Source organism: Onychostruthus taczanowskii, unplaced genomic scaffold (assembly GCF_017590055.1).
Source record: "Onychostruthus taczanowskii isolate IOZ18803 unplaced genomic scaffold, ASM1759005v1 scaffold17, whole genome shotgun sequence".
In the NCBI taxonomy this organism is placed as follows: Eukaryota; Metazoa; Chordata; class Aves; order Passeriformes; family Passeridae; genus Onychostruthus; species Onychostruthus taczanowskii.
In genome coordinates this window covers 12,410,240-12,423,633 of record NW_024498906.1, presented here as the reverse complement: position 1 = coordinate 12,423,633, position 13,394 = coordinate 12,410,240, and the positions used below count along the sequence as shown (strand labels likewise).

The window sequence follows — 13,394 nt, the reverse complement described above, 5'->3', positions numbered from 1 at the left end:
AGAAACTAATGCCTTGTCCCCACACACTAAAGCAGCACAGAATGTGAAAAATATAAAAAAACCTGAGGCATCAGGGAAACCCTTGGATCATGGGATCAGGGTGGGCTCCAGCAGAGGGAAGCTTTGGTGACAATTCCTGCTACTCTGGGCATGTGCTGAGCGTGGCAGTGGGTTTGTGACAGCCAGGGGACAGAGGATGGCACATTGCCCCACCCCACCTGAGACCCACAGCAGGTGAGTTGCGGAAGCACAGGCAGAAGAGCAATGTTTAATAAATAAATTGTTATTAAAATCTTCGCTGGCAGGCTGAGCCCTTCTTATTCTGCCCATGCACAGGAGGAAAGGGCCTCAGTTTATGCTCCCCAAAGCTGCTTTGTGAGCTCCACCTCGTGTGATGTCAAACCTCATTCTGTCCTTCTTACAGACAGAAAAAATAATAAATTAAAGACTTGGGGAAGCCGTGGGTCCTGATTACAACACTTGTTCCTTCTCTGTCGTTGCAGGGATGACCTGCCAGGCTCGCAGCTCCTACATCACCAGTGAGATCCTCTGGGGCTATCGCTTCACCCCCGTGCTCACGCTGGAGGACGGCTTCTATGAGGTTGACTACAACAGTTTTCACGAAACCTACGAGACCAACACCCCCGTTTACAGTGCCAAAGAGCTGGCAGAGATGGCCAGCCGAGCAGAACTGCCCCTGACCTGGTCTGTTTCCAGCAAGCTGGACCAACACGCCGAGCTGGAAACAGAGGAGGAGGAGAAGAACCAAGAAGACCAAAACGAAAGAAATGGAGACGTGGCCAACTTGGAGAATGAGTCCAAAGTGTAGAGCCAGAGGAGAAATCAGGGCCACGCCGCCTCCTTTATCTCCTCCCTCTCTGCTCCCTGTTTCTTTCTGCGACACGCCTTTAATTTTTTTCTCTTCCTGTTATTGGTAACTCACGGAAAATAAACACTTTAGATGAGAAACCTAACTTCAACCCAAGAGGTTCCCAGACTAAGCCAAGGCGTGGGTTAAAGCTGCAACACCCATCAGGGATGGTGGAATCTCCCCCTGGCAGTGACTGATGGCCCCTCTCCAGTGCAGACCTCCAGGTTTATCCACATCAACCACACAAAAACCAATCCCTGAACGCAAAGGAAATGTATGCAAGGGATTTTAAAGGAAAGACTAATTAATGCCCATCAAAGCAATGGGCCTTGACTGAGTTTTTATGTATTTCAGGACAGTTTCACAGACTGGGTGACAGTGGAATGGGCCTTGCAGCTTTAAGAGGAAGGTGAGCAGAGGGACCTGCAATCCCCCACGACCCTGTACATATGCCTTATGTAACTATTTCTCTCTACATTTAGTAATAAACTCCGCATGTACAAAAGTACTGTAGTAAAGAACTTCTAAATAATGTACACAGCTGTGTAATTAATGTAGGTTTAGAAACAGAGCTCTAGAAATATTGGGATGCAAAAACTAACTACCCATCGAGTAGGCATTTCTCTTCAAATATTTGCAGTGTAAAATTGATTTTAATTTATTATTTTTTTCCCCCTCCCCTCTATGACTCTTCTAGTGCATAACATTTTCTTCAGTGTACCAGACTGGCAGCTATTTAGAGTACCTCACTGTTGGCCAAACAGATTGTTTCACTCACTCTAAAAAGCCATAAGTCTGGGAGAGGGCAGGGTAGAGAATTGTACTCCTGACATACTGTGAAAATGTTTACAAATAAGGCAAAACCCTTCCTGGTTACTCTTTTTTGGGGGCAGTTCGACCGAAAAATTGAGGCTGTGGCAAACTCATGGCTAACCAGAATTTCCTGTGTACTCTTCATATAACGAGCATGTGTCATGTGGAGGTGTTATCCTTAATGTGCAATATCCAGGGAATCTGCTCCCGTGGGATTTCAGTGGAGTAGTTTGCTACACACAAAAAAAAACCCCACATGCAAGCCATTGAAAAATGAATGTTGCACCTCAGCCAGTAGATTTTAGCTACTTCAGCTGGGAAATAAACAGCTGGATTTCCTGTGGAGCCGGAATCCATGAAATTTGCAATTTGCTGGTGCTGAGGCACGGGGGGCACGACATCCCTGGGGGTGTCCTTCCACCAGGATTCCCAGGAGAACACACGGATTCTGCCACCCACGCTCAGGGGAGCCATTCCTCGGTGAATTTCTCCACCTTAGGTAACTCTCTGGTTGTTGTAAATCCCTGGAAAACCCTGGGCATTCCATCCACGGGGCAGAGAGAACTCGCATCGCTTCCACGATGAGTGGGGGAGCACAGCCCCACCAAGAACAGCATTTCTGCCAGCAAAGGAGGAGAAGCTGCAGCCTTAATTTTGGGGTTTTTTTTTCATGCCTGCCTACTCTGGGAAGAAAGAAAACACTGAAGAGAATCCGAAGCTTTTTTTTTTTTGTACAGAAAAATTTACGTTTAAATAAAAGAGAAAAAAAAAAATAAACCTCAGGAGAAACTTGGTGGGCAGGTGGAAAATTTGCACTGTGATATAGCTTTGGCATTAAATTCACACCTCTTTTCTTTTTTTTTAGTTTTCTTTTTTGCTGGTACAACTGCCCCTTGCTAATTTTCAGAGAGGGTGGCTGATCTGGGGGGGCCTCCAGGTGAGGAGGGCAGAAGGGTTGCACACCAGGGCAGATCAGGCTGGATGGGAAGAGGTTTTTTTTGGTTTCAGCACTGACCATTTTCCCCTAAAAGGCTTTCCCAGGATGCAAGGAATGGTGCAGGATGAGGATTTTGGGTGGATGATTCTGGCAGCTCAATGAAGGTTGGGACATTTCTGGGAGACAGCACTTGGCCACAAGCTCATCCTCCTGCCCAGCATCAGCCCCGTGCTCCAGCCCATCCATCACCACCCCCGTGGCTCCCCACCAGGGCTGCTGAGGGTTTTTAGGGAAAAGCGGCTCCACAGCCCCTCTGGAAGCGTTGGGGAGCCCGCGCGCGCCCATCCCGCCAACGGCACGTGAGCTGAAAGCAAAGCTTTCCCTCCGAGGATAAACCTGCTTTTCGCTCTCACAACCCACTGGGCCACTCTAGAAGTCCTTGCTGCAGGTTGAGAAAATTTGTGTTGCAGCTCAGGGCCCTGATGAAACCTTTTTTTTGTGTCCTTCAGCACGGAAAAGGAGACTTTCCGCCACTGGGGCATGCGCATGTGTAAGCTTTATTTTTGTGAATAGGGCACTTACAGCTTAAGGTGTGTGTGTTTTGTCTCTTTCTCTCTCTCCCCCTGTATTTTCTTGTCTTTGGTATCCATGTAGTACGGACTGTAAAGTTTATGAAATCTCATTTTTGTAACATAAGCTTTAAAAAAATATATATATAGAAGCCTCCAAAGCTTTCAACGGGGAAGCTTCACGTAAACTTTGTACTAGAATGTCCCTATCAAACACCTCTATTTTTCTACAATGATTGATTAAGCAGTTTAACAATGTATTTTGTGTCAATGATTTCAACTGAATTGGTACAAAGACAATTAAGAATTGAATGCTGTTAATTAACAATGGATTTTCAAGCCGTATATGCTGAGTGGTGTTTTCATTGACAGTAAATCATTTAACCCAGGAATTTCAGCTCTTAGTCCTGAACAATCTCTGAGGAAAGCTCAATTCCCTATGGGAATATTTGTGGCAAATGACATTTAAGGGATGTGAATAGCTTAACATCTTAATGTAATTGGCTACAGAATTAATCCAGACCCATTACACTTCTATTTCATTCATTAATATATTTTTATGGCCTTTTCTTGGATTCTCTTGTGATTTCTAGGAGAGAAAGGATTTCCAGAGGTAAATGTGAGCTCTCAGTTATCTCCTGGAGCTCTCAATTCCTTCTTCACTGACCAGAAACATGGCTGAGTGAGAATGTGACCTTCAGCAAATACTCCAACATCATTTCCCAACAAATTCCACCTTATCAGAATTAAAATAAATCACCAAAATTATTTTGAAGTATCACCCAAGAATGCAGATATCCTGGTGGGTGTCTGTAGCTGTTCTGATCTGCTTCCTTGCCCTACAACACCAAAGCCATGGGAGCATCCCAACAAATTCAGCAGCTGCCAAACCCAGGAGGGACAAAAAAAGTTCTTGAAGATCATTTCAAGTTTTTGTTTTCAAGTCTGGGTTGCTCATGTTCTTCTCTTGGAGTTAAAGAGGTCACTCAGGCCTTCCAAAACCAGGGAAGGATGAAATTCCTGAAATCCCTGTTCTGTTTCCAGCCACAGGGTGCCACCCTGGGCTCTTTAGAAAGGAGAAGGCCTGGAATCAGAGCTCCCTTCAGCCCAGGGGTGTCCAAAACCACATCTCACTGCTCCCAAAAAACAAACCCTGCCACAAGAGCACCGACAGCTCCAGCCCCTCAGCCAAGGGCTGCCTTGCTCTGGAATTCTCCCAACAGCCCAACTTTCACCTTTGCATGTGGAAGGATCCCTTCCTCTGGCAGAGGGGGTGGAACTGGATGGTCTTTAAGGAGCCTTCAAACCCAAACCATTCTAGGATGCTATAATTCTATAATTCCAGGATTCTGTGAAATCTTTGGGGTTTTTAATGGAAGAATGGAAAATCCCTCATTCCCTGGGCCCAGCCCACCCATCAATGCATTTCCTCAGGCTCAGGCAGGAATAATGCCCACGTTTGTCACCGCCTCAGCTGGAGTTTGGTCTTGGCTGTCAAGCAGAGCACAGCCCTGGGAGGATGCACTGTGTCATTCCCAGAAAACCTGGGATCTCTGTCCCTCCTGCTTTTTGCAGATTTGAAGTGGTGAATTTGTACCACTTCCTCAAGTTCTTTGATGAGGGTGGGAACGAGAGGCTCAACATAATTTGTCTCCTGTGCTTTGGGCACCTGGACATTCCTTTAGCAGCCACCAGCAGAGCTTCTGGCTCTGGTCAAACATCAAATTTTTACTGCTGTGGTACTCCCTGCCCATCAAAATGTCTTTCTTTTCAGAATATCAACCTCCTTGAAACCTCACTCAGGCACTTTTTAGGCCGTAAATTAAACCTAAAACATGAGGAGTTGGCTTCTCTTCCACTCTTGCTCCCTCAGCTCCCAAACACCCCTTTGGAAACAAGCAGAGGGAGAGCAGGCATAAATCTGAGCTTTGAGCTGTAAATAATTCTTAAAGACAAGACCTGAAAGCTGTTATTTGTTAATCATTTCCTGAGTGGATTTTAGACTTCTGGGGTTTGGTATTTTGGAGGGGAGAGGTGGTGTCAGACGTTCACGAGTCATTTTGTGATTTTAGCTCGAGCTTCTTCCTCCTGATTTATTCTCACAGTTTCATCAGATCCTCTGGATTTCCAGAAATTATAATCCAGTGGCAATTCCACTACAAAGGTGCAGCTATTCCACTGCCCTGTTTGTTGCCTGTTCATGATCCAAGAGTTTCCCATGGAGAGCCCAGAGACATCACATCCAAAAATAGAGTTCCAGAGGGACTCGGATCTTCCTATTTCACCACCAGTGTGAAATCTGGTTTCTATTCTGAGCAAATTCACAGCTACAAACCACAGCTCATCCCTCCTTCTCCTCAGCTCACGTGTCATCCAAACAGAGTAAAAATTTCAGAGTTTCATCAGCTGCTTTTAGGGTTTTTTTGTTGGGTTTTTTTTTTGTTTTTGTTTTTTTGTTTTTTTGTTTTTTTGTTTTTTTTTTTCTGAGGGCAGGGATGGGGAGAGCTCTCCCTACTGTTCTTCCTTTTTTCTTTTTTTAAATCAAAGGTAGCAGCTCCAAACTCGCAGCTGAAGCTGTTTCCCTCAAATCATTAGAGGCAATCATTTGCACTGACTTTCCTGGAGAATTTAAACTGGTGAGAACTGTTATCCCACCAAATTTTCTTTCATGTATTGCATTGGAGTCCTCTGGACTCCTTCCAGCTCAAGGAAGGAGCGTTCCTGGCTCACCAGGATGGATCCTCACAGTCTCCTTCCCTGGCCACTTCCCCATCATCATGTCCCAAATCCCTCACTGGAGCATCACATCCCTACAACAGCTCTTTAATCTTCCCAAATCTTCCCAAAATGTAACTCTGATCAAATTAAAAATAGCATTTTTTAAAAAGAAGATGATGATATCACAATGAGAAGTCTCTAATCTGAGGAGATCAGTGAGATTTGGGCTGGGGAGCCCAAACTGTCACAGTTTGGAGTCACTCCAAGGAATCTTGCTCAGATGGTGGGGGAAGTTATTTCCTTTTCACAGCAACATTCTTGGTTCAGCTGGGTGGGATCATGGAGCTCCCTCCTGAGTCTCTGCTCGTGCTCCTCAGGAACGCTGAACATGGACCAGCTCTTCCCAAAATCACTTGGAAATGGCTGGAAGGGACCTCAGAGCCCATCCAGTGCCACCCCTGCCATGGCAGGGACACCTTCCACTGTGCCAGGCTGCTCCAAGCCCCAGTGTCCAACCTGGTCTTGGGCACTGCCAGGGATGGAAATCCAAAAGATTCCTGGAAAGGAGGAATAAAAACGAGTGCAAAGTCCACAGATTAAGCCAACAGAATTCCTGGACACAGGGCAGGGCCAGTGGAATCAGGAGTTCAGAGCTCAGCCGTGCTGAGCCACTCTTTGCAGCTTAATGTGTCATTTCTCTGATATGCACAAAATTCCTATTAATAAATATACTAAATAAAGCATGACCAAAATTATTGCTTAAAAATGTTGGCCAGACAAATCATCACCACAGAATTCCTATTAATAAATACACTAAATAAAGCACGACCAAATTTATTGTTTAAAATCATTGGCTGGACAAATCACCACCATGGAATCTCCATGATGAGAACAGACAAGGGAGAAAATTTGTAATTTCAACACCACAAAGAATTTTTTCTCTTTGTAAAATGCAGGAAAGTAACTCCAAGAGAGATGCCATCGTTTCCAAACTCCCTGTATTCAAAAGAAAGAGGGAGCTGTTCAATGCACAAAAATCATTTGGCCTCTTCAAGACTCCAACTTCCCTTTGTCACCAAAAATGACACTGAAATTCCTCAGGAAACTGGCAGAGAAAAGTGTGGGTGTGGTTTTATTTCATAAAATTTAAATAATAAATTCCATTTTCATTTTTAGGGAGTGTTTGTTCTCTCTTTGTGTCAGTGCTGACTGATTTGCCAAAAATCTGCACGGCCCTAAAAACATGACCTTCCAAGAGTATTTCTAGGTTTGTAAAAAAGTCATTTATTTCAGTTCTTTAATTATTAACTACTGAGGAATCTGTGGATTAGAACTGATAATTAAAACAAGATCAATCCAGTGAACTGTCTCAGAGAAAAATTCCCAAAAAATTAAATCCCAGCACTTCACAGATCAGAACTTTCCATTCACAGGGTTTTCTTCCCCCTCACATTTCCAAAATAAATTAATGAAGCATTTTGCTATGAGAACAAATGTTTTGTTCATCTGGGGACTTGCTTGAAATAAGTTGAAAAAAAACCCATTTTTGCTCAACTTTGCAGATAATGAACAAATTCAGGCATCAAATTAAATCAGTTTTCCTGCTGCAAAATGGAATAGGCATTAATTTCTGTTATTTTATTAAAATGCACTGCTGGAGATATCTTGAAATGAAGAAATCTGCCCTTACAATGAGTCAGTCACTGCCAGACTTTGATCACAGATAAAATTAAACTATTCCCAGTCTGACATTCTGTACATTTGCCTCGAAAAAAATGGATTTTGGGAAGGGTTTGGACCAAAATGTCAAGGACCCACTTGGGATTTAGGAAGTGGGGGCTCAACTTCCTGCTGGAACTGACTCAGAGAGAGTTTTTAGTCTTGGATTATCTTAAATATGGAATTGTAGATGCTCAAACCACATCTCCTTCCTCGCCTGGCAGGTTCCACCCAGCAGGGTACAAATTATCAAAGTGGAGGAGGAAAAAGGGGAAAAGAAAGAAAAAATGGGGGTAAGGAGAAAGAGGAAAAAAGGAAGAGAAAAGGCAAAGGAAGGGGGAAAAGAAGGAAAATTTAAAATGGGAGAAAATGAAAATGAAAAAAAGGGAGAGGGTGGGAAAGACGGAAAAGGGAGAAAATGAAAAAAAAAAAAGAAAAATGGAAGGGGGGGGGGGGGAAGGAAAGTGGAAAGATTGGGAGAAGTGGAAAAGTGGGAAAAAAGGAAAAAACCAAAAGGAAGTAAAGGGTAAATGGAGGAGGGGGAAAGGGAAAAAGAAAAAAAATGAAAAAAAAAAGAAAAAGAGAAGAGGGGAAAACAATGTAAAAGAAAAACTCATTCCCAGAAGGGTAAGAAATAATAATGTATAACCAAATATCAAACTCATTTTTTCTGCATTTCTCCCTGAATCCCAGAAGTTGAATATTAACAGGACTAGGTTAGAAACTTAGGAAATCGTATCAGCCTTAAAATACTCACAGAGAAGTTTAGGAATAAAGTCATAAAACAGTATTTGTTCAAATCATCTCAGTAAATAAACAGGAACCATCAAAATTCCTGATTTTCCAGGGAAGGTGTGGTCACCTCCTGGCTGTCCCTGGCCCTGTCCTGCCAGGTAATAGCAGATATGAGGCAGAAATAATTCCAATACAACTGGCACTGGGTAAAGATCAGAATATTCCATTTCAAAAGCACATAAAGTAATGTATTTTGAGAGCCAATAAAAGAAAAAAATATGTAAAAATGGGTTCTAGGAAAATTATTTCCCCACTTTAAAATGAGATTATCTCAGTCTCTGGGACATCTTGAAAGCTGCTTCTGCACAGTTTCAGGGAGCTTTTTCTCACATTATATCAATGTTTATTTCTCTTTATACCTCCTCTAAATGTTGCACCAGCAGATTATCATGTAACACTACAATAAGCTTTCAAATTACAAAATATTTCTTTAATTGTGCTTTATAATTGGGAGAATTTTAATTTATCCAAACTCATTTTCTCAATGAGAACTCAGCCTTTTATTCCACCCCTTGTCCCTTGTCCTTGGTCCTTGTCCTGCACTAAATCCTGCCCATTCTTTGGGCCACATCCCTGCTCCTCATTGTCAAAATTCTTTAGAATTTACCTCTGAAAAGCCCATAAGAATGAACTCTAAACCTTATTTGATCATTATTTGGAGTGGAATAAACTGAATTGAAGCCGTTAAAATTTTGAGTGAAGTGTCACAAACTGATTCTGTGCAATCAAACAAATCCACTTCAAATTATTCCAGCAGCTAATTTAGATAAATTTCCCTTAGCAGACAAATCTCAGCTACAAAGAGACACAGAGATTACAGAACAATATGAGGAGAAAAGGCAGTAATGCAGAATTTTTGTTAAATTAGATAAGGCTTCAATATCAGTGAATACTATTATTAAGGTTTTTGTAACAGTCACTAAAAAAGTAGAAGTTTCAAGGAGGAAAACAAAATCTATACATAAAACTATGATGTTTATTATTTATGAAGAGTTACTCTCCAATGCAGAAGAGAATCAGGAGGAAGAAAAGAACACTTTTGATAATTTACACTTTTCATTTATAATGAAATTTGAGAAATTTGCATTTAAATATAAACTCAATTTAAATTTCTGGGCCTTGAGTCCGAGTGGAGCTGTAGGAAAAGAAAAGGGAGGAGGAGAGAGAAGGATTTGAGTTTTCCCCATGTCAGAGGATGGGGTGGGACAGAAATGGGGACGGGTGGGGAGGAGAGAAGGGCTCCAGGAGAACAAAGGAGCTCCCCCAGCACACTCTAGAGAGAAATCCCCTGAGGAAAAGCTGGAGGAGCAGCTCCAGAGGGAAGATCTCCAGGAGGTGCCACTGCAGAAACCCAGAGGGAGGGAAAACCCAGGAGGCTGGGTGTTCCAGGAGGTTGGGTGTTCCAAAGGCTCCAGGAGCTTGGGTGTTCCAGGAGGTTTGGTGTTCCAGAGGCTCCAGAAGGTTGGGTGTTCCAGGAGCTTTGGTGTCCCAGAAGGCTGGGTGTTCCAGGAGGTTTGGTGTTCCAGGAGCTTTGGTTTTCCAGAAGCTCCAGGAGCTTTGGTGTTCCAGGAGGTTTGGTGTTCCAAAGGTTCCAGGAGGTTTAGTGTTCCAGGAGCTTTGGTGTTCCAAAGGCTCCAGGAGGCTTGGTGTTCCAGGAGTTTTGGTGTTCCAAAGCTTCCAGGAGGTTTGGTGTTCCAGGAGTTTTGGTGTTCCAAAAGCTCCAGGAGGTTTGGTGTTCCAGAAGGTTTGGTGTTCCACTAGCTTTGGTGTTCCAGAGGCTCCAGGAGGTTGGGTGTTCCAGGAGCTTTGGGTGTTCCAGGAGCTTTGGTGTTCCAAAGGCTCCAACACCAAGCTGGGGCATACAGAGGAGCACCCCAGGAATTTCCTGCAGGGAAATCTCTCCCATCCCTTCTGCTCCAGGGAGAGCAGGGGACAAGGGGCAGCACGGGGAGGTGGCACTGCTGAGGGAGGAGCAGGAGGGAGATGTGGAGAGTGCTTGTGCTGTAGAAAATGTCACCAAACCCACACAGCCAGGTGCTCTTTTTTCCACTCGTTTTTGTCCTCCATATCCTCATCCTGTCTCAAAGACTGGAAAAACCCATGTCCTTGCCTGTTAAAAATCAGAATTGCATGAGAAGGGTGGATGGATTTCATAAGGGATTTATTTATTCTTTTCCTTTTTGTGGCTCCCTTTAAATTCTTCACTTCCTTTGAGCTTTATTTCCCTTGAGAGAAAAGGAGGAGACAGAACCAAAACTCCCTGAAGGATCAGCCAGGAGTCCTTCCATGGGCAGGGATGGAAGGGAATTAAAGGGGAAAAAAAAAAAAAAAAAACCAAACCAAAAGTAAAATTCCTTTTTGTTTTCCATGAGTTGTTTCTTTTGTTCTCCAAAATTCTGGCTGCTTTTCAGCTTTTTCCAAACGTTGACGATTGTGGATTATTTGGAAGTTTGCTTGGTGTAAGAATTGCCAGGCCAGAGGCTGAACTTTATCTGAACTAGGGGGGAGCATTGGACAAGGCAAAGATGGATTGGAGAGAAACCTGGAGCTGGCAGCCTGATAATCAGAAATTGCCAGAGCAGACAAAGCTGGGGGCTAAAATAATATTTAAAAATTAATAACTGGAGGGAGCTGGGACTGGATGAGTTTTAAGGTCTTTTCCAAGCCAAACCATTCTGTGATTCCATAAGAGTCAAACACTGCACCACGTCCCTTCTACACTGAATATTCAGATTGAATGATTGGATTCAAACTGTTCTTGCTAAAAATCATGAAAAATGGGTAAGAATTTGAGCAAATTCTGCGTGCCAAAAAAATCCCTCAAGTCTGGGATTATGAATCATTAAAACACAAACCAAGCCCTACAAAGCCCTACACCTGAGGTGTAATACATATAAAATATAAAAAACTGAAAATCAGGCTCTGAGATTTTTTTTTTTTTTTTTTTTGTGGAAAAAAGAAGAGGAGAAAGAGAATTTTCTATTATTCAGTCCCCTGCTGGTATTAAAGAGCTGAGTGCACTCAGATGTAGTTTTATATGATGTCAACAGATTATGAATCCCTTCACCCCAAATTTTACACCCCATAAGTTAACTCCTGGAAGAGGGACAGAGATGACAAAAGGAATCAGTAACCTTTCAGGGAAAATTATCATCTTGCACAGAACTCAGGGAAAAGTTGCCTTTATACAAAGATATCATGAACCCACACCCTCCAAAACCAGGAACATGTTATTTGCATTAACACAGTGATGTTGCTGTTGAATGTTTTGCTAAAATGTGCTGGAAGAAGAACAAGAAAGCAACATTTTAGTCAGTGTTTGAATTCTGTTTGTTTGGTTGGGTTTTTTTCTTTTTTTTCCTCTGGGAATTGAAGTTGTTGTGACACCAAATCAGGAAATTTGGTGTTCGGGCTCAGGAGCGGAGTCGTGCGTTGAGGTCATGGGCGTGCAGGGATTCCTTTCCCAAATTAGAGCCTGGAGTGCCACCAGAGCTGCTCAGCACGCTGTGGGGTGGCCTCAAACCCTTCTGGATTGGTGATGACACATCCCTGAGTTCTTGGAGCAGCGTGGGCTGCAGAGCTGCTGCTGTGCTCTCCTCCGAGCAATCCCAGCCCCATCCAGGCCAGGCTGCTCCCCTGGGATCAGCCCCTGAGGGAGGAGGTTGTGCAAGGAGCAGGAGCTGGCTGGAATCATTCCAGGTAAATTTGGTTTATTTGGAGCAACAACAGCAAAAGAAAGAAAATGTTGATAGTTTGGAGAAGGCCTGGTCGTTCTCAGTGAACAGCAGGAAACGCGAGGAGATTTTACGTGGAACAATTCATTTCTAGGGGGATTTTTAATGTTGGTTTTCTTCTGATCCATGAAAATTGATGTTTTCCTCTAAATGTCTTAAGATTTGGAGTACTTGGAAGTGTCCATGCTACCACTGGTTCACAATTTACCATTTTCACGTGGAATCATCAAGGTGGGAAGAGTCCTACAGGATCACCCAGTGCCACCCCAGCCCCAGCAGCATCACCCCAAACCCTGTCCCCAAGGGCCACATCCCCATTCCTCCTGAACACTCCCAGAGATTCCAAACCTCCTCCCTGACAGCCTGGATTTTTATATTAATACTGAAAAGGAGAGGAAAGTGGGGGTTTTTTGGTAAATATTTCTCCTATAAATTGCAAATCAGTCAGAGAGGCTCAAATCATGCACAGAGATGGGAAGAAAAGAGGGAATGCTCAGCCAGACTCTTCCTTCAGCTGTATTTCATGGAAAGATCCCTCATATCACCCAGGCCAGCCAGGTGCTCCCTTTTCCACTCATTTTTTTTCCTCCATATCCTCATCCTATCTCAGGAAAAACCCCTGTCCTCGCCTATTAAAAATCAGAATTGCATGAGAAGGGTGGATGGATTTCATAAGGGTTTTATTCCTTTCTTTTTTGTGGCTCCCTTAAATTCTTCACTTTCTTTGAGCTTTATCCCCTCCACTCTCCTCCTGTCACGTTCCACTCTTGACTGATGTGTCCAAGTGCTCCTGCTCTGGACCCTGGATCAAATCCAGTCACCTGATACAGCAGCTCAGCTGTTTCTCCAAGGTTTTTCCTCTGCTCTGGGCTTGGTCAGCTCCAGAAACCTTCACTTGCTAAGGGACCTCCAGCTCTAGAAAGCTGCATTTTGTATCCCATTCCTGCAGTGGCGGGACTGAGAGGCATCCCCTGCAAAGATGCCTTTGCTATTTTTACAGCTCCTCCCAGCAGCATTTGTGCTCTCAGGTTTCCCCCCAGGGTGGCTGGGGGATTTTTCCCATGTCTCTCATTATTAATAGCCGCTCCTCCTTCGTATCTCTTACCTCAAATCCACTCTCAGTTATTTCTGTGTTGACAGTTGCAGCCTCTGCACTTTATCTGATCCATCAAGTGTGGCTTCCCCTCCTGGAATTCTCTTCTGCTGATGCATCGTGGTCTGAGTTAGAACTTCTGCCT

At 43.6% G+C, this 13,394-nt stretch overlaps 1 protein-coding gene across 1 annotated transcript in view; it reads left to right on the top strand.

Moving 5' to 3' along the window:
- KCNJ6 (potassium inwardly rectifying channel subfamily J member 6) overlaps positions 1-829 on the top strand; it is a 33,471-nt gene extending 32,642 nt beyond the window's left edge. The window contains exon 2 of the mRNA XM_041399859.1: positions 504-829. Within this exon, the coding sequence (XP_041255793.1) occupies positions 504-829 (326 nt within the window). The remainder of the gene's footprint in view (positions 1-503) is intronic.
- The last annotated feature ends 12,565 nt before the right edge of the window (positions 830-13,394 follow it).